At 52.4% G+C, this 20610-nt stretch overlaps 1 protein-coding gene across 1 annotated transcript; it reads left to right on the top strand.

The window, feature by feature from the left end:
• The first annotated feature begins 526 nt into the window (after nt 1–526).
• On the top strand, nt 527–19419 carry Gdf6 (growth differentiation factor 6). Its single transcript, XM_004850137.3, has 2 exons — nt 527–1101; nt 15155–19419. Exons 1-2 carry the CDS (start codon nt 705–707, stop codon nt 16102–16104), a joined length of 1347 nt encoding a protein of 448 aa, XP_004850194.1. The 5' UTR covers nt 527–704; the 3' UTR covers nt 16105–19419.
• Nucleotides 19420–20610: the final 1191 nt, after the last annotated feature.

Raw genomic sequence — 20610 nt, 5'->3', positions numbered from 1 at the left:
ACTCCAGAGACGCGTGGCCTCTGCCTGACCTCGAGGGTCGGGAAGAGACGCCCGTCCTTGTGGAGAGCGGTGCCCCACAGAGAGAACGGGGCTGGGCCGAGCCGGCCCAGGCCGAGGCTTCACGGGCTCCGGGTTGGCCCCCGAGGGGCACAAACTACCGCCCTGACGCTCGGGGCCGAGGAGAGGAGCTGCCCTCGGCCGGAGCCTGCGGCAGAAGCGCCGACTCCGAGCGGTCTCTGGAGGGCGCCGCCGTCGCTCCCAGCCTAGTGCGGGCGGCTGGCAAAGCCCCGCAGCCGGAGCAGCGTGGGGCAGGGGCCGCTCCTCCGAGCGTGCGGGTGGGGACCCTGGCGCTGCGGGCCAGGCCCTGCCCCGGCCGCGGGACCGCCCGGCCCGGCGCTCGGGTCCGCGCGGCGCTCACCGCCCGCAACCCCGCGCGCGTCTCGCGGGGGCGCTGGTCGGCCCGGGACTGAGTCACCCCAGCCCCTCTCCCCACACCTCCGGCCCACACCACCCGGCCTCTCCTCGCACCCGCCCTCCCCGCCGTCCTCCCTCCCCTCTTACCCCCTCCCGGCGAGGGGCGGGAGGGGGCGTGGCAGGCCCGGGGTTTGTGTGGCTGGGGCCCGGCTCCGTGCACTCGGAGTCCGCGCGAGGAGCCGGGCCCGGCCGCTGTCCAGCCGCTCCGCCACCCTCGCTGCCCGCGCGCCATGGATACTCCCCGGGTCCTGCTCTCGGCCGTCTTCCTCATCAGTTTCCTGTGGGATTTGCCCGGTTTCCAGCAGGCTTCCATCTCCTCCTCGTCCGCGGAGCTGGGCTCCACCAAGAGCGTGAGGAGCCGCAAGGAAGGGAAGGTGCCGCGGGCGCCGCGAGAGAGCGCAGCCGGCCGGGCGCCCCAGGAGCGCCGGGAGCCGCAGCCCGGGCGGCCGCAGGAGGAGCCCCGCGCTCGGGAGCCGCCCGGCCGGGGCCCGCGCGTGGTGCCCCCCGAGTACATGCTGTCCATTTACAGGACTTACTCCATCGCCGAAAAGCTGGGCATCAACACCAGCTTCTTCCAGTCTTCCAAGTCGGCGAACACGGTCACGAGCTTTGTGGACAGAGGCCTGGGTGAGTGGCGAGGACGCGACTCCTCTCGGTTGGAGCTCGGCAGCCAGAGCCTGGCTCCAGCTTCTGCCTGGCAGGAGGCTGCGCTTGTGAATTCCCTTCCCGCTCGGTCATCTCCCTTTTTTCTTTTCTTAAACTATTTTCCTCAAGTCTGAGTAAGTTTCTGAATGCGGCTGCAGATGTTGCTCCAATCTGCAATTCTGCCTGCCTGGCTTCTTCCTTCCTTCCTTCCTTCCTTCCTCCCTTCCTTCCTTCCTTCCTTCCTCCCTCCCTCCCTCCCTCCCTCCCTCCTTCCCTCCCTCGTTCGTCTTTTGCAGTGGTGGCCGCTGCTTTGGTAGTTAGTGGAGGAAGCGTAGAGGACAGGAAGAGGCAGGCATCGACCAGGAGTGGAGGACGGTCAGGGCGAGGGCCGTTGGGGCTGATGCAGCCGGTGCCTGGGGTCCTGGGTTGTGCGGAGTGTGCGGTCGGTCCGAGGCCTGAGCCCCCGGGCCGAGTCATCCGGCCGACGGGTGTGAGTGAGCGCCGGGAAGCCCGGAGCGAGTCAGTCGGGCTGTCCGGGGCGCGAGGCCACCAGCGGCGCCAGGGAGCAGTGGCCCGGCTGCCGCGGGGTTCTCCGCGCGTGCCCGCACTGGACGTGCGCATCGTCAGGCCAGTGGGCGCCCGGCACACTCTGCGTTTCGCTTCTTTCTTCCAGCACTGCGCGGTCGGTGTGAGCACAACCTGTGCCCTCGGAGGCCACAACCCGAATGCTTTTCCCGCAGGCAGGTGGCAACTGGCGGGGTGGGCCGGGACGGGGACAGCTAGGTCTGCGTTTTGGTAGCTAGTGCACAGGGTTGCACGCGCGTGCCTGTCTACCCACCCTTTCCGCCGGACCCCGCTCCTCTCTCGGCGCCGGGCCCCACCCCTCGGCCCCTCTGCCAGAGCGGGTGCACGTGTGAGCGTCGGTGAAAACCCCTTATCCTCGGTTCTGCCACCAGCACTCGTCTGCAGCGTGGCCAGTGACCTCGAGAAACCTCGCCCCCTGCCTCCAGCCTCGGAAGTTGGGGAGTGGGTTCCTAAAGAGGAGAGACAGGCAAAGAACCCGAAGAAAGCAGAAAAGGGGGAGGAGAAGGAGAAAGAAAGGAGGGAGGACCGCCTTGAGAAGAAAGGAAGGAGATCAAAGCGCGGCAGCTAGCCTCTCCCTCCCCCAGGCTGAGCTCCCGGACTTTGCCTAGTCTCTCACACTTCCCAGTCAGTGAAAGTGGGAGTTCGCCCCGAGCCCGAGAGCGCTGGGCTCCTGTGGACGAGGCTGCCTTGAGTGCTCCTGCCTTCTCCAAGGGCTTCGGAGAGGGTAGCAGGTCCCCGGCCCTCGGTCCTCGGTCCCCGGCCCTCGGTCCTCAGTCCCCTCTCCCTGGCTTTCTCCTTCCGCGCGCCACGGTCCTGCCCAAGCTCATTGCCCCACAGCAGCCGAGGTCATGGGTTATGAGCTGCTGAAAGGTCTCGACATCACATTAATGCCAGGTATTTTATGAAGTTTTTCGGACCGCTGAAGTCATCTTTGCAAAGGCGCTCGGCTTCTTAGTGCTTAGGGCCTGGGGCCCGCGCCCCCTCTCACCAACCCTGCCAGGACTGTGCCCCTCCCTTCAGGCCCTCCGCTGGCCTTGCGCCTTTTCTACTGCCTTCACCGGAGGGGAGCCTCAGCAAGCCCAGAGGAAACTGCTCCTGCGCCCCTTTCCCAAGGGACCCGGAGGCCTAGGCTGCAGACAGTTGAGCGCTCATTTTCATTTCCCGGGAAATGGGAAGAATCTCCGCGCCCCTCCCTCAAGCAGGCACCCTAACTGGTTCGCTGAGCCCCCTGAATTTGGCTCAGCACCAAGGGACGCTGCGAGCTGCTCCGAGGGGTCTGCGGACGCCCTCGGAATTTAGGCAAGGGGGAGGGGTGTCTTGGAGGGCCCTAGCCAGGTCTCGCAGGGAGCTCGCGTCACCCTAGGCTGCCCTGCAGGCCCCCTCCCTTCCAGGGATGCGAGTCTGAGGGCGCCGGAGGAGGCTGGGGGAGGGGGCCTCTCTGCCCAGGCCAGGGTCTCTAGGCCAGTGCAAGAGATCCAGACCTCCGGCTTCAACCCGAGAGCGCTGTCGAGGGCTGGGGCTGCGGCCGGTCCACGGCCGTAGGAGACGCTGCCCAACCACCCGGAGGGCAGCTTCAAAGCTTCTTCCCCTCCAAGCCCCCCGGGTTCCCCGGAAACTCGAAGAAAGGCAGCTAGGCGGCTGGTGCGGCGGACCGCAAGGCGCGAGGAGCAGAGGAGTGGGGAGCCCCCCGCGGGAGGGGCGCGGGGGGGGTGCGTCTCTGTCTGCAGCCCCAGCTTGATAAAGGAAAAGCCTCACTTTCCCTCTCACTGATTCTGATTTGATGTGTCACCGGCGGTGACCTCGGGCTGGACCTTCCGGGGCTTGCTTAGCATCGGGCCCCTGATTGGAGTGTTTCAACTCAGCGATCTAATTGAGGGTTCATGTCATAACACATCAAACGCGGTCTAGTCTCCCGTGATGGAAGGGACCCGCTAGCCGCGCATCCCCAGTGCCGGCCTGGCGAGGACTTCCGCCCTGCTCACGTGGGGGTGCTTTCCCGCGCCAAACCCTCAACATCCCCTCCCCCAGCCCAGCCCGGGGGTGGCTCACCAAGGAGCGCAGAGCAGGGGTCTGTCCAGAGCTAGTAGTGCTAACTTGGCGCCTTGCCCCGGGGACGTTTAAATCGCTGGAGACGATGGCGAGCTCGGCGCCGAGGATCAAGGATCTCTCTAAGGGGAAGGGCAAAGGGAAGAAAAGGAGCCAAGCCAGGCGAGGAATGACTTACCTGTAGTATTTGTAAAGCCTTTCTCACGTGAGAACCCAAGAGTTAGTTATCCTGAAGCAGGGGTCGGGAGTGGGAGGGCATAGAGACCCTCTCCCCAGAGTGAGCGTGAAGAGCTCCAGAGCTTGGAAGACAGCACTTGCCGCCCGATCCCGCCCCCTGCCGCCTCTCTCAACACTCCACCAGGTGGTCCCATTGCAAGTTAAAAGAAAAAGTCCTTCCGAGGTTTGCTCTTTGAACCTGTAAGGATAATGATACTAGCCAAGATTTATTGAACTTTTACAGTGGGCCAAGTACTGTGCTAAAATCGATTACATGAACTATTTCATTTAATTCTTCCAGCCATTCCCAGAGAAAGGGGCTGTAATTACCCCATTTTGCAGGTGAATTAGGAAGGCAGAGGGGTTAAGCAAGCTGCCCAAGGTTACACAGCTATAGTGAGAGGTAAAACTCATACTATTCTAGACCTTGAATGCTGAGTGCACAATGCTGATAGGGTTAGGAGGTGTCTAACAATGGTGGTAAGAAGTTTAAAAAGTGAGATTTTCTTCATGGCCTAATATTCTTCTGTAGTCTCTTAAGATATACTTAGGAATTTCATGGAACTTTGGATCGAGGGGTCAGAACTTGTGTCGTACTTGGCTTCTTCCTGTACTTGTTTTAGCAGAGGTACAAACGTACTTTTCCCCTGATCTTTTAAAATGTCATCATATCATGCTTTAAAAAACTGATTTTAGAACCATAAAGAGGAGGAAGTGTGTATTGGTGAAATCATAAGATTTGAATGGACCAGATTAGATACATGAAGATACAGTTAGCTCATGAAATCATTCACTAAAAGGCCACTAGTACTGGGGTTCTGGGGCCCTAGGCCCCAGCTCTGGGGTCTGGGGAGGGCAGACAATTGGAACTTCTGTGAATTGAACTGGGCTGAGGAATAGAGGGGAGGTGGGATGGGGGGAAGGCCTTGAGAATGAGCCAGCCTGCAAGGGGGAAGAGCACTCAGACCCGTAGTCTTTGTCGTTTGTGAGAAGTACCACAGAAGGAAAAAACCTCCCAAGGACGGGTGAGGCACAATGAGTCTAAGAATTTGCTGCGAGCTAGGTTTCCAGATGACTTTGAAATAAAAATACTCTTTAAACTGTGTTGCTGTTGTTACAGTAGCGTTCCCAGAAAGGGGCCAGTAAGGAAGAGATAAAAACCAAAACGAGATCGGAACATCCTTGAGGAACTTGACACCCTAGAAGTGGCTCTCGGGGGAGTTAGCTGCTGATTGTTTTTTGGCTTCTCCCTTACCTTCTGGGTCCTCAAGATCTGGCGGCAGGGCTGGACCGCGCCGGGGACGGATTGGCTGCTGGGAGGGCATTCGAAGAGTCGCAGAGTTTCCTTGCGACGGCAGTTTGTCTGGAGCATCACATTTATGTAAAACGGTGGGGTTCTGGGTGGAGCTGGGCCGCAGAGTAGTGTTATCAACCGAGCGGCGCTTTTGCCCGGACCCTGTTGTCGTTGGCAAACGGAAAATGAAATATAAGCAGGGAAGTATTTTAATGGGGACGGAGGGAATTCGCAACTGTTAATTATTTGGTGACCTTGTATTCGATTTGTTTGAGTCCCTTATAAAAACACTAATTCAGACCAGACGGCCAAGTGAGGAAGCCGGGCAGAAGGTTCCAATCTAGGCTTTATTTCCCCGGAAAGCGGGAACAGCCTTGGAAGAGGCTGGCCAGGCGTTCTAGTGCGCCCGGGAGGGCGCGTCCAGAGTTTGGGTGGTGGTCCGGGTTCCGGGTGTTCCCGAACCTGGGAACCCAAAGGTCCCGGGAAAGCCGGAGGGAAGGTGGAGGGAATCTGAAACTAGAGGTTCGTTCTGCTTTTCTGGTTGGAGTGATTCAGACTTGCTAAGGCCTCAAACCACTCCCTTGCCAGTCGGTGGTTAAATACCAGTCACTGTCACCTCCATCCCTAAGGCCGAAGGGCCAGTTACGGGAGAAGGCCAGAGGTTCGGGACGCCCTGCGCCTTCCGCAGCGAGGGTGCAGGTTTGGCCAGTACGTTCCTGGCTCGTCTCAGAGGGACCTGAGCATTGTCCTCCGCAGGCCTCCGGGAGCTTGCGCGCTGGAGTGGCTGGTGGGAGGTCCAAGGCGTGCCCACACCCCCCAGTCGCTTCTGCACTTGAAGAAAAAAAAAATTTACCCAAGCCACAGACCATGACGGGCCTTTGAACCCACCCTTCAAACTGAATCAGGACATGAAAGCTTTCTGCACGTGCGGACAGCCTGCTGCTCATCGCCTGGACCCTCGGAACGCGGAGCGCTGCACTGATGGAGGCCCCAGGGCAACCTGTGTTTCGGTTTTGTTTTTTCCAGCTGGAATTTTGGGGGTTCCCGGCACACCTCCTCTTTGCGGGGACGTCTTACTGGGCAAGGGCGGAAGGAATGAGGTGGAGAGAGACTGCTGCGTGCATCCAACGACCCAGAGCAAACCAACAGCGATCCTGGGGCTTTCACCTGAGGTGGAAGGCATTAGTTCAATAACCCCTTGGGTGTTGAATAGCCAGGGTCCAACGACCCTTGGGGAAGGGGTCAGAGCCGAGCTGAGCCCTTGAAGGGTGCAAAGCGCGAATGTTGTTCCACTGCTCTCCTCGCTGGACATTCCTCACTCTCCCTCAACCCCTAGCTGTTTGTTATGGGCTCTAAGTTACGGTGTGTCCTGTTTACTGGAATTAAATTGGCCCTCGCTGGCCTCGCGTGTTCCAGGGTCTGCCTCCCAGGAGCGTCCTAATACACTGTGGGGAGCTGAGGGTTAGGTCCGCTTGTGGTAAGGAGATGCAGGCGCTGGGAGGACAAACGCGGCGTGCGGCGCGGCGCAGGACCGCGTTCCGGGGAAGCGCGCGCTGCGCAGCGAGTGGCCGGGCGCTTGGAGGCGGGGCGCTGTTTAGGGACCTGACCGTGGGCGGGCCCCAGAGGAGAGGGGCGGACCTCTGGAGCAAGTTGGTGCTGCCCGGGCTGGTGGAGAGGGGCAGAAGGCGGGAACAGGGCAGCGCGGAAGAGTACGCACTGGTGGTGGCAGCACAGGGCATCCCTAAAAACTGCAGCAACCAAGGGGAATCCTGCTCCTGCTTTGCAAAACTGGCTTCGGAGCAGGTTGGTCCAGCCCCTACTCCACTTTCCCGCGGACTGCTGCTTTGAGGCTCCCAGGGAGGGAAATTGAAAAATGCTAGATTATGGCCTGCAGCTAAGACCAAGAATCCCACTTTGGTGTGTTGTTTGGGAAGTCAGGCCTCGATCAGTGGCTCAGAGTGGGTTTAGGGCGATCCCTTCTTCAGAGTCTGGACCCAGTCCAGCGCTTTAAAGACCTTGTCACTAAGGTTTCTCCTGCGCAGGACCCTTGGTGGGGAGAGCTCAATATTTTGCCCACGACCACATGCAGATTTGAACCCGTGCCTCCACCTGTAACCTTGATACTGGTTGGGGAGGAGAAACCGCATAAAATGGGCACCTTTTCTCCTTTTTTTCCTTCTCTCTTTTCTACTTGTTTTTTTCTTTTTTGGCACCGGGGATCGAACTCGGGACCTTGTGCTTTGCGAGACAGGCGCTGGAACCACTGAGCTAAATCCCCAGGCCATCTTTTCTACTTTTGATCTCAGCTCTCCATCCCAGCGGCAGGATCATGTTCCAGCGTTCACAGGTACTCCACTGAGGTTCTTTCCCCAGCTCACTTCCTAGAGGCCCCGTGTCGCCCTCCTGGGCTCCCTGGGGACCCTTCTTGTCAGCCGGTGGAGAAGACCCTCCAGGCAAGACAGCTTGGCCTGGCCACACAGGCGGCTGCAGGGAAAGGGCCGTGACCCAGTTTCCCTGGGGCAGGGTGAAGGCTCATTGTGGACAGATGGGAACCAGAGTCGGCGCTGGAGCTTGGTTCAGTTGTGATCTGCAGTATTGTCAAGGTCTGAGCCGCTGTGGCTGCGGGTCCAGGGTTGGATTGGTGAAAGGACACGTACTTGGGGAAGTGTCCTTGATCTTGGCTGTCCTCTGCTCTTCGGCCTCCACCCACAGGATAGCTCTTGGCCATGACAATTTTCACCAAGTTCATGAGGACGAATGTTTCATCCTCTAGGGACAAAAGGAGGCTTCTACTGGATGTACTCAGTGCTGGGGGAGAGGCTGGCCCCTGGCTCTTGTAGAATCCACCAGAAACCAGGGCCCTTGGGTTGGAGCTACCCTTCCAACAGCTGTGCTCAGGCTCCAGGGGCCAGCTCGCCTAGTTCTGTTTTCAGTCCGGTGGAAGCTGAGCTTCCTTCTCTTTCTTCTTTCCAGAGCTTCACTCCTTCACTCTATGCTGAGCCCGAGCTTGCTGTGCCAACACTGGGTTTCCCTGTGGGGTCCAGACTCCCTACTTAATCCATGGGGCCTACAGGGCCCAGGCTCAGCTCCACAAGGAAAAGAGATTCACAAGATCAGAAAGAGGATGGAAAAGCTGAGACTCCTTAGAGGACTCTCCTTGGGCCCTTCGTTTCTCTGCAAGGAGTAAAGAAGCTGAGAAAGGCAGGCGGCATTGGGGAAGGGACTGGAGGCACTAAGAGTAAAACTGGGCCTGTGGGTGGGTAAGGAGGAGGCACAGGCTGACAGGTGATCTTCCTAATTAAGGGGCATTCATTCCTGCACCCCGTTCCCTCCAATATACGAGTGGCTCTTTGTCAGATGAAGTTGCAGGATATCCTCTCCTACTACTCCCCCCACCCAGGACCTGCTCTGCAGACCCAGACCGACCAAGCCCCAGAAAAGGGTGCCAAAGCCATGAGACAGGAAGTCTGAGGCCTCTCAAGGCTGATGCCAGCCAGCCAAGGAGTTTTGTGGATTACATGGGCCAACACCTCTTGCTTCCCACACTCCAAGAAGGGCCCAACCTTTGCTGAGATTGGTGTCCCAGTATTGGTCACCTGGTGTTGCAAAAGGGACCGCCATGTCAGAAATGGCATCACAGGGCTGAGAAGGATTGTGATAATGGGGATAAGGCTACTGTGCTGATGAGCCTGGACCTTCACTGGACCTCAGATGACCAGGAACCAGAAGCACCGCTGCTTTCTTTACCCACATTGCCCAGCAGTGCCTTTCTTCCTCTAGGGAGGCTAAGGACTGGACCATATCTCAAGAAGATCAAGAGGAGGACAGGCAACCTGCCCCTGGCAGGGTGTAGCTGGTTAGAGTGATATTGGCCACATTTATTGGGGCGTTTCTATGCACTGTGCACTGCCTGTGTGAGTCTATCCATCGCAACGACCTTGCAAGGTAGAAGTGGTTTACAGATGAGGGATATGATGCTAGGAGAGGTTATGTGACTCAGTCTACCCAAGGTCACCCAGCCACTGAGTCACAGATCAGGGGTGAAATGTATGTGTCTTAGAGTGCATGTTCCTCTGCTTATTCCACATTTTCCTTAGTAATACTTACACAATGTTTTCAGAAATTACCTACACCTTTCCTCATTTGCCTCACTCAGTGGCCCTGTGAGCTGGTGTCATTGTCTCCATACTGTAGATAAGAAACTTAATTTTTCTGGTAAGCTCCCTTTCAAAAGTCCAATTGTTGTTAGCCTTCCTTTCTTCCAAGAAGGGGCAGTATATAAGAACTAGTGCCATCTCAAGCTTCCCACAAGGTAGACATCAAGGGCAGTGACAGCCAAGTGGTGGCACAGACATTGGAGGCAAACTGCCAGTGCCACCACTTACTTACTGTCTTGGGCAAGTTACTCTTAAACCTCCTGTGGTTTAGGTTAGAGTGAGATTATAGTGGAGATTAAAAATTTGTAATTTTAATTAACACATCCTAGTTGTACATATTTATGGAGAACAGTGTGAAATTTGGATATATGTGAGTGCTACACCAGTGTTTGCTCTTAGTTATTATGCTGGGTGTTCAGGCAAAAGTACTTGGGTCAGCAGGCACACTCTGGAGAGGATAAACTTTGTAAATTGCTCCTGAATCTCCCTTGATTTAGAGAGAATGCTTAGCAAATGCTCAGCAGTTTGCAAAACTCAGATCTCTGAAGAGCCTGACTTGGGAGGAATATGTACATCCTAGGAAGAAAGCTCCAATCGCTGGGTCCCAGGACGCAGCAATGTGTTGACACACACATTCTCACACCCAGGGGCTGGGACCTGGGAATCAGTTTATCAGGGTCCTTCCTGATTGACGGACGTTGACACCTCAGGGTATCACTGAAACTGAGATACCTAGGCAAGAAATGACTCCAAACCCAGCCATGATTCCGAGCTACAAATCTAGCAAAGAAGCTGGTGGACCGCAGCTCCCTCAGGGTGGCTGGTACTGAGGATGAACGTGAGTCCTACTTCTTCCCTCCCCCTGGCTCCACTGCCCAATCAGGACCCCAGTACGGTACAGGGGCCTGGTCATAGGCCTAGCCTTACTGGGAATTAGGACCTTCCAGGCGAGGCCTGTCTCTTACTCAGTGCAAGACATCAGACAAGATACTCCTTAGGACCTCAGTTTCCTCCTGAATAAATACGTTTAGCAGTAGGGCCATCTCTGTTGGACGCCTGCGGTGAAGATTCAGTGAGAGGCCATCAGGCAAGCTGGCTGGAGGGTAGGTTCTTCAGTGAGGGGAGGGGCAAGACCCAACTGCAAAGATCTGGATATTTTCCTTTGCAAAAAACGGGTGATTACCTGGTCCTCCCCGCTTCCTGCTACAGGGTGGGGGGTGGGAAATCCCACTATCTCCCGGGCTTTCCGAGCCACCCCTTATTCAGAGTCTCGTCTCTGGGCCTCTGGGGGGCTTGGGTGGCCTCCTGAAGCAGATAGGTCTGGTCTGGACAGTGGTCTGGACAGGGTCACCATGAAATCAGGATGGGAGCCCAGAGTCTGTGGCAAAGGGCCTGCTGGTCAGGAGAGCTGGAGGTTTGGGCTGTACCCTTGGAGCTGGCCAGTGACGGGACTCTCGAGAGGGATCTCAAACTGTGTGTGTATCCAGGGATGTCTTAGAAAAAGGCGGGGCTGGGCCCTTCCTGAGTTCCCAACCAAAGGGGACTTTGGGGTTTGGGAAATCCCCTCCAGGGTGGCCCCAGGAAAGCCATCTGTTCAGGTGTGCTTCTCCTCTGGCCACCCATCTGGGGCTCAGGCTCCCAGGCTCGGGGTCTTTGATGCCTTCGGTGTCTCTTTCTTTTTGCCTGTTATTTGCTTACCTGGCTTCTTCCAGTGCTTAATATGACCTTGGACATGTGCCTTTAACTTTCTAAGGCAGTTTCTGCATTTAAAGTGGGCACAGTAGTATCTACTTGTAAGCAATTAGTTCCTTTCTTCCCTTACTTGCTTCTTTTTAAAAATTTTTAAATTAAATTTTTATCTTTTTAACTTCTATTCATTATGATGAATTGAAATGTCACACTCTTTGACTAACATCTTCCTTCAGTATCGAAGTGTATGTGCACAGCAGTGTGTGAGTGTGAAAATGTGTGTTCAGAAGTGTATGAGCAAGGTGCTCTCAGCGTCTAGCCAACTTGCTGACCTACTTATGATGGATTTTCTTAGATATGCCAGCGATTTCTTCCTTCTCACCTCTCTCTCCTCCTCCTTTCTCTACCCACCTCCCGGGAAAAGACAATAAAGACAAAGAATCTAGCAATTGTAACTTGAAAGCAAACTACTAGCAAACACTGAAGTAGCTGGGGTGTAAGATACACTATTGCAAACTAGGTTGGTGCAAATTAAAAGCAAAATAAAAAGCTCCATGATATGTTATTGATCATTTTCAACTTAAAAGCCTAAAGCATAAGATCCATATTCAGGTTGTAGGAAAGCACTATGGATTTTGAAATGAAAAATGCACGTTTCGAGTCAAGGAATGGGAGTCATTTGATGTCACTAGCCCTCATTTATAGAGGACTTAATGAGATGGACCAGTGTCCTGCCCGCAAATGGCCTCTGGCATCTGGGCTAGGTTTTGTGATGCCAGGTCAGCAGGCAAAGCAACTGTCTGCCAGGTCACAGTGCATGGTGGTGTATACATTTGCCAGGCCGATGCCTCCTCTGGGCTCTTTCTGAGATTCGTGGCTCCAAAGCAGGTCCAGACAGGCAGGGAATGTGATCTGCAGAGAGCTGTAGGGAGCGGCCATCTTCTTGGACCTTCTGTTTAGGAGGTACAGGTTCTGGAGACCTGGTGAGAGCATGTAATTTTGAGAGATTAAAAATGTGAGGAGGGCTCTGGGGGCCAGGAAAGACCTGGAGCGATAGTGACTTGGTTTCATTATAATAACCCTTTGTACCCTGCCTTGAGTCCAGTGCTTTTGAGGGACTTGTTTCATTCTTCCTCCCGTGATGCCCTTCCCTGGACACTGGGGAATCCAGACTTTAGCAGACATGTCTGCCTACACTAGTGGTTCTCAAAGTATTATTCCTGTACTAGCAGAATCAGCATCCCCTGGGAACTTACTATGAACACTCCTCAAACCTCTGGGGTCTGAGGGAATTTGCATTTCTAACAAGTCCCCGTGTGACATTCATGCTGCAGATTTAGGGACCACTGCAGCTTTAGTGACATTGAAAATCACTGTCCTAGAACAACCTCCAGGTACCTGGGTCATAGAATTCTTGCCCAAATAGCCCTGAGCACTTTCAAGGCCAGGACATCTTCTTTATTAGGTCTCTCCTCCCAGGAGAGGACCCCACCACTGAGAAATGTGTGCACTGGTAGAGCCGGGATGCTGGGATCTGCGGGCTGCAATGTCCACATGTATGCAGGGAGGCCTCTTGGAAGAGTGGGATGACACCGGTGTGGAGAGAGAAGGGAGCAGGATGGAAACTGAAGGCGTTAATGCGTTCTTCCCTGAGCTGTGAAAAGGGTAAGCATTGACTCCTTATGGTGGAAAGATCATTAGAAATCCCAAGGTTGCAGAATCAGCAGGGTCCTTTCTCTGCAGAGCTTGGCTCAGTTTTAACTCGGCTGTGCACGCTAACCTTTTACCAGCCCACAGAGAGAGAGAGAGAGAGAGAGAGAGAGAGAGAGAGAGAGAGAGAGAGAGAGAGAGACAGACAGACAGAGAGAGAGAAAGCAAAGGCAGGCTGATTTCTCTATGTTGCGCTAGAGAGAAATAAATAAATATTCTTTATACCTGCCTAATGCTTTTCCAGCCAGGAACACCCTATCTCAAAAGTTATGCAAGCAGAAATGGAAACAATATCCTAAGGTTTTATTCCTAGCAAGTCTTGCATTTAGTTTGGACTGCATTGCTTTTCCCTTGAACTCCAGTCTCATACCTGGACTACAATGGTGTGACAGTGGGGATAAGGGGCTAAATGCTCCAACACTGAAACCAAACATCTTACATTCTGGATCTTGTCCTCACCACTTACTGGCTGTCTGAGCCAAAGTTAACTTAATTTCTCCAAGCCTTGGTTTTCTCATCTGCTATATGGGAACAACAGGGGCTTGTACCTACCTTGCAAAACTGTTCTGATTGTGTGCATAAAGTAAAGATTGCAACTGTGTCCACCCTCACAACATTAGTGCAGTAAGTGGCCAAGGCTTGTTCCTCTCATCACACACTTAGTTCTAAGAGAGAGGCAGGAAAGTGAAGCTCAAGGCAATAGGCCCAGAGATCTGGGTGGAGGCTGAGCAGAGTCAGACACCAGTGTCCTGTAAGAAAGAGAAAAGTGGCTTGAATTCCCTGATTTTAGTGTGACCCTGGCTGGTTTGAAGGTCTTGACTTCCATAAATCAACTGCCTCCAGCAGCTTTTCCCTTTTCACCTCTCTAACCCTTCTCACAACTACCTCTCAGGTCAGGGCATGTGTCAGAGAGGCAGCCGGCCCTGCGGTCAGCACCAGGCATCTACTGACCGTTGATGCTGAGGCTCCAGAGCCCTTGCCCTAGGGCTACATCTGGACAGGCTGGGAGGGTCGAATCTGGGACCCAGTGACACTTTTACTATTAAAATCCACCCAGGCTTTACTAGCTTCTGGGGAAAGCTGGGGGCTTTGGGGATTTTTGTATTTGCTGGGTTGTAAATATTTTATGGGAAAGCAGCCCCGGAAAACCTGGTTAGCTTTCCGCCTTGCACATTGAAGTGGGATTGGCTTCATGCACCAGTGTGTCAAAAAAAAAAGGTCCAGTTTTGCCTTGGTCCTGAAGAATTTGCCTTGGGTTTTAAAAGCCTCCTACCCTGGATGGGTCTCATATTTCTTTTTTCCTCACCTATACCCCCTCCCCCCAAAAAGTTAACTTCACGATTAGTTGTAACACAAGAGAAGTTCAAATTGGATGGTGGGGGAAGAGAGAAGTGTGTGTGTGTGTGTGTGTGTGTGTGTGTGTGTGTGTAAATGTCTGGTTGAGGTTTTCATTCAGCTCTATCTTTCAGCTCTATTTCTCATTAACTGGAGGATCTTTTCCCTCATCCCATTCTGAAATCCTCGTTGTTCTTTTATTTCTTGTGAAGGAAGAAGAAAAGGAAAAAAATGTCATTGTGCCCAAATGCCTCAGCAGAACTCCCCAAGGGGAGCAATATGGTCATGGACAGTAGGACTACACCCTTAAATCATTTTGGAGCCTTAGATACTGAGTCAATTCCAGTAAGCCAGGTAGTAGTTTTTTAATTCTCCAGAAGATTCTAATGGGCAGCCAGGTTGAGAATCTCTGGTATAGAAGTGTCACACTTAGACCTTCGCTGACTCTAGGTAGGCCACTGCTCTGGGCACCTTGCCCTAGTTCCTATGGGCTGGGGGAGGGCGAAGCGTTGCTGGGCATGACAGACCGATAAGCAAGGAAATGCAAACAGGGCAACTGCAAATCATCCGTGATAGTAAATAACCCAGGGTGGGTCCTGTGCTAGTGGCCAAGGGAAGCTACTTTAGAGATCAGGGTGGTCTAGGATGGCCTCTGGAGATGGTGACATTGAAACGTGAATCTAGAGAACTAGCCAGCAGAGAGGGGGTCTAGGGGAAGCAGCTCGGCCTAGGCTGGACCACAAAGGGCGCCTTAGTGGATGGGGGTGACCCGGGAGGCCGCTGCCACAGCCACCGCCCTTCGTCCCGGGGTCTGGGGCTGACCCGGGGGAGGGTCCTGCCCGGGGTGGGCCCTCGCCAGCGCCGAGCAGCGGCCGGGCTGAGAGCCCTGAGGTGGCCAGGCCCCCTGCCCCCTCCCGGCCCTCTTCCTCCCAGGGCGGCCGGACAGCACCCGGCTGATCTCCCCCTTAAGTGAAACTGACTGTAATTATTTTTTATCTCGCAGACGATCTCTCGCACACTCCTCTCCGGAGACAGAAGTATTTGTTTGATGTGTCCACGCTCTCAGACAGAGAAGAGCTGGTGGGCGCGGAGCTGCGGCTCTACCGCCAGGCGCCCGCTGCGCCCTGGAGGCAGCCGGCCGGGCCGCTGCACGTGCAGCTGTCGCGCTGCCGGTCGCCCGCGCTGCTGGACGCGCGCACCCTGGACCCGCAGGGGGCGCCCCCCGCCGGCTGGGAAGTCTTCGACGTGTGGCAGGTTCTGCGCCACCAGCCCGGGAAGCAGCTGTGCTTGGAGCTGCGGGCCGTGGGGGTCGAGCTGGACTCTGGGGAGGTCGAGGCGCGCGCGCGGGGCCCCCAGCAGCCGCCGCCCCCGGACCTGCGGAGTCTGGGCTTCGGCCGCAGGGTGCGCGCCCCGCAGGAGCGCGCCCTGCTCGTGGTATTCACCAGATCTCAGCGAAAGAACCTGTTCGCCGAGATGCGCGAGCAGCTGGGTTCGGGGGAGGCTGCGGGCGCCGAGGGGTCTTGGTCGCTGCCATCTGGCGCCCCGGAAGCCGGGCCGTGGCTGCCCTTGCCCGGCCGGCGACGACGGCGCACGGCCTTCGCCAGCCGCCACGGCAAGCGGCACGGCAAGAAGTCGAGGCTGCGCTGCAGCAAGAAGCCCCTGCACGTGAACTTCAAGGAGCTGGGCTGGGACGACTGGATCATCGCGCCCCTGGAGTACGAGGCCTACCACTGCGAGGGCGTGTGCGACTTCCCGCTGCGCTCTCACCTGGAGCCCACCAACCACGCCATCATCCAGACGCTGATGAACTCCATGGACCCCGGCTCCACGCCGCCCAGCTGCTGCGTGCCCACCAAATTGACTCCCATCAGCATCCTGTACATTGACGCGGGCAACAACGTGGTCTACAAGCAGTACGAGGACATGGTGGTGGAGTCCTGCGGCTGCAGGTAGCGGTTCCTTTCCTGCCGCCTTGGCTCCGGACCGCAGAGAGGCCTGACTGCAGCGAGGCGGAGGAGGGAAGCTGGCCTTGGATGGGCTGAGGGTGGGGGGCAGCCCGGACGGGAGAGCAGCGAGAGAAGGGGGCACAGCCGGCCCGGACCCCCCACTTGCCAGCCCCGAGGTGCGAGTCACGCCTTGCCTGGCCACCCTGGAGCGACCAGAGGAGGATTTCTTTCGTCTCTCCCCACCCCCTTATTATTGTGGCTTTGGATTTCCTTGTGTGTCTCACAGGTTTGGATGGGAGGTAGGGCGAAGGGAGACGCATACCTGTTTCTCAACTGCTCCATACATTGGGAAAACAAAAGCTTAAAGGGGAACGATGTGGGAGAAAGAACCAGTAACCACATCTGGGCTTGGTTGTTTCCTCTTCTGTGAGAAGTCGGGGTCTTTCCAGCCATGTCACAGCCCCTGTCTTTGACCTCTCCAGCAAAAAGTGTCAAGGAAAATCGGCGAACGGAATAGGAGCCAGCGAGGGTCCCGCCTTTGCGAGTTTTGGGAGAGGTGGGCCCACGCGGGCCTGCGTCCCTCACGCGCGTGTTCCCAGGATTTACCAACTCTGCCTGGCGTCTCGCAGCGCTAGGAGCCTCCGTCCCACTGCAGAGGGCTCGGGCCGCTCCAGCCTTTACTGCGGCTTTTTCTGGTGGGGGAGAGGGAGTTGGTATGGATGGAATGACAAGAATTAGTCCACCTAGAGCCCCCAGAAGGATAGTGAGAAACCGCGAGGTTGCCTCTGAGCGGGCTGGCAGAGGTGCTGCAGCCCAGGCTGGAGGGAGCCCGCCCTGAAGCTCTTGGAGTTATCTCTTTCTAATTGATTTGTCAAAATTCAAACGTCTCTTTCTAAGGGGAGAGTGATTTTCTAATTAAAAAGAAAATTCGTAGGAGTGGGGAAATAAGTAATTAAGGTAAGAGATGCAGAACAGAGGAGGGGAAAAGGACCCCAGAGGCAGAAGGGCCACAGGGCCGAGGGAGGGTGGAGGACGGCGACCAGAGGCCAGTCGGTCCCAGCCGGGAAGGAGAGGATGAGGGGGCGGGGCACGGCCCAGTCTCTGAAGTTTCTGAACAAGTACGTTCCCTCCCCTCTCTCTGACATTCCTGAAAGATTACCAGTCAGCAATAGCCCAGGGCTCCCCCAAAAGAATTGTTTTAGATTGTAATTACCAGTTAGGCAATGTTTTTAAAACTTAGTAATGAGAAACTGTGAAAAGAGCCAAGTGTTACATTGAGCTTGGGGTGGAGAATGGGGAACGGGCAGCAAAGAAAGGGGCGAGGGGGAAATTCACCTTCTGGAAGGAAACGAGAGAGAGCACAGACCCAAACTGAAACATCCATTCCCAGGTAGTCAAAAACCAGTCTGCAGCAGTATTATTTTCCAACATTGCCCATGAGGTCCTTTGAAGAATGAGCCTCCTCCTAATCTTTTGACCATGAGATGGTTTAAACAGGGGAACCTTTGCCAACTATTACAAAAAGTTTTGCTTTATCTTAAGTGGTTTGCTCTGTCCCCATCTATATCTTTTGCTTGTTTGGTTCCGAGAAGTGCAAACTGTCAAGGAAAAAGTGGGGATGATAATAAATGCTAATATAAAATGCTAAGTAAGAAGAAAAAGAGACTTGGCCAGGAGAAATAATTTAAAATGCAGATTTGCTTTGGATGCACTGTTGTTGTTCTGTTAAGGCTGTATATATTTGTTTATTTAAAGTGACTGGAAGTGCAAAGAGGAAATGGACACCACGTAATTCATCCTAATGTACAAAATGTTATATGCACTCAAATGTTATAATTTCTAATATTTTTAAAGTTTATATTTGAGTTGTACAAAGTTAAGCATTAATCAGATATTTCATTCTTTCATAATATTATCATTTTCTTAAATATTATTACAAATTTTTAAGTCTGTCTAATGGAGAGTTTTTTTTTTAAAAAAAAACTGTCTACCTCACTGCAATACAAGTATTTACAAAGTTAAAGTTACCAGAGGTCAATTAATATCCAAAATATTTTTTATAATACACCTTTCCTGGATGGTACTCATTCTGATTAATAGTTCATTATTAAACTCATTTCCCCCTTAATAACTCAGCCTGGTGTATATGGATCTATTTAGAGAAAATTTCTTGAGGAATTATTTTCTATGGTATTTTGTTCCAGCATGTTACTGGACGTTTAGAAAGGTACTGATTGTTTTAAAATCCATCATTTAGAGCATTGTATTTTTTCTTCATGACTTTTTAAAATAAAATATGTATTCACCAGATTAAAGTCAAATCCTGGTCAGCTGTTAGAACAAGATTCACAAGCCTAGGCCCCATCCCACCAACTCAAGAATCTAAAGAAGAGTTGGGTTATTTCTTGGTTTTGTTTTAAACCCAGGGCCTCGGGCATGCTAAGCATGTACTCCACCACTATTCTACATACTTAGCTCCTCTTTAATTACTAACTGCCGTTTACATTTATAGCATACTGAAACCAGAAGATACAAAGTGTTTTGTTTGTACTTGCTGTGAATTGGGGGACCCTTGTACAAGTGCAAGTCTGAGGAACTCAACGTGTGCCAGGTACTGTGTCATTGAACATTTGTTATCTCTTAAACCTCTCAGAAACAATGAGGAAGGTATTATAAAACCCATTTTACAGAGGAGGAAATTGAGGTGCAAAAACTTAACCCCTAAATGTTCTCCAGCCATGGAGTGATAACTCAAACCCAACCCAGTTTCCACCATTCTTTCTATACCCAGCACCCAACTGCCCCAAACTTCCAAGTGCCCTGAGCACACACAGCCATGTGTACCAATATGTTCCCAGCCCAGAGTTCCCTCGCTTTCCTGCACATATGTTTCTATCTTCATCCAAAGTTGTTTTTCTTTCTTCCTTTCACCAGAAAGTTAACTTAATTCCTTAACTCAGGTAGTAAAAGAAACACAATCTGATTGAATTACCTGAAGATGTAAATATCTCCTAGTCCTCAACCTTGGAGACATTTCTATTTTCAAAGCAAGATCTTGGCTAACCTGGATTTCTTCTGAATGAAAAAAAAAATCCATATGACTCCAGAGAAGATTCAACACTCAAGGTACACACCATTTTGAGAGCTATGTGTGAACTAGACCATAGGGATACAGGATGAATGAGGATACTCATCAGTGTGAATTTTTTGGTATCCCTTATGAGAGAAATTTTGTGCAGTGAAGAGACTACTTATAGTCATTTTGTTTTAACATTAGTACCCAAAGTATGAAAACAAAACATTCAATAACTTAAATTTTTTCCTGATGCTTTTTGATATATAGCTCAATTAAAATAAGCTTTTTCTTTGTTTTATTTATTGTTGTTTTCTTAGTATCCAGGGTTATGCCTGATCTGTAGCAGACATTTAATAAATATATTGAGTGAATAAGTCTATGAATCCTGTTCTACCTACAAATCTTGTAATTTTAATGTTATTTTCAAAGGAGCTTTTTATTAATGTCCTTTTAATTCAAGTTAATGAGTCAACCAATCTTCCCTTATCAAGAAATTCCAGCTACAAACTTAGTCAATAAGCTTCCTTTAAATATTGTACATTAATTAATATATGTGCATTATTGTACATTTATTAATTTGATATATCCATCTTTCTTTTAAAGCCCCTTTTTTCTGTAGGAGGAAAAACCTCCCCATATGTGTAAACCCACTCTATGTAAATATAATAGATAAAATGTCTAAAGATGATGATTCTTAAATTCTATTAAGCATTCCAATATTCTTCTTATCTTTTTTTTTTGGTACTGGGGATCCAACTCAGGACCTTGGGCTTGTGAGGCAGGTGGCAGCACCATTGAGCTAAATCCCCGGCCCACTCTTCTTATCTTTTAACATCAGGAATCTTACTGAATTACTCATTTAAATTCACATCAGAGGCTAACTTGTTAGATACATTAATAAACTAGTTTCTTATAGCTTATAACACTTTAAGTCCCAAATACTATTTATACTGATTGTTCCAATGATTTCAAAATGTATTCTGAGGGCCAGAGATTTAGCTCAGTGGTGCTGCCACCTTCCTCAAAAGTGCAAGGTCCTGAGTTCAATCTCTGATACCAAAAAAAAAAAGTATTTGAATTTAATATGAAAATGTTAATAATTTAATCCTGCACCACATTCTAAAATTTCTTGAGTTAAAAACACCCACTACTGAAAAATTATAGTGTCATAAGCAAGATAATCTATCGGATTAGTTTGTCCTTACATAATTCTCCCATAACTTTTTTCACCTTTATCACCAAATTCTGGAAATAAGAATTCTGTCTTTTTTTTTTTTCCATGTTCTTCCTGTGTAGAACTACGACTCTCACAGACACTCAAATGGCACCTAATGGGGACTTCACATCTCCCTCCTTCTTGTCTAGTTCTATGGTCACAATAAGTTGTGTTAATGAAAACACTGCTCTTATACTTGAGTTCACAGGAGCATTAGTACA

The sequence above is a fragment of the Heterocephalus glaber genome, unplaced genomic scaffold, assembly GCF_053883595.1.
Source record: "Heterocephalus glaber isolate CG9 unplaced genomic scaffold, H.glaber_assembly_v1.0 deba00001555, whole genome shotgun sequence".
Lineage (NCBI taxonomy): Eukaryota > Metazoa > Chordata > Mammalia > Rodentia > Bathyergidae > Heterocephalus > Heterocephalus glaber.
Note: the sequence above shows the minus strand (reverse complement) of the source record. Positions and strands in the feature narration are given on the sequence as shown.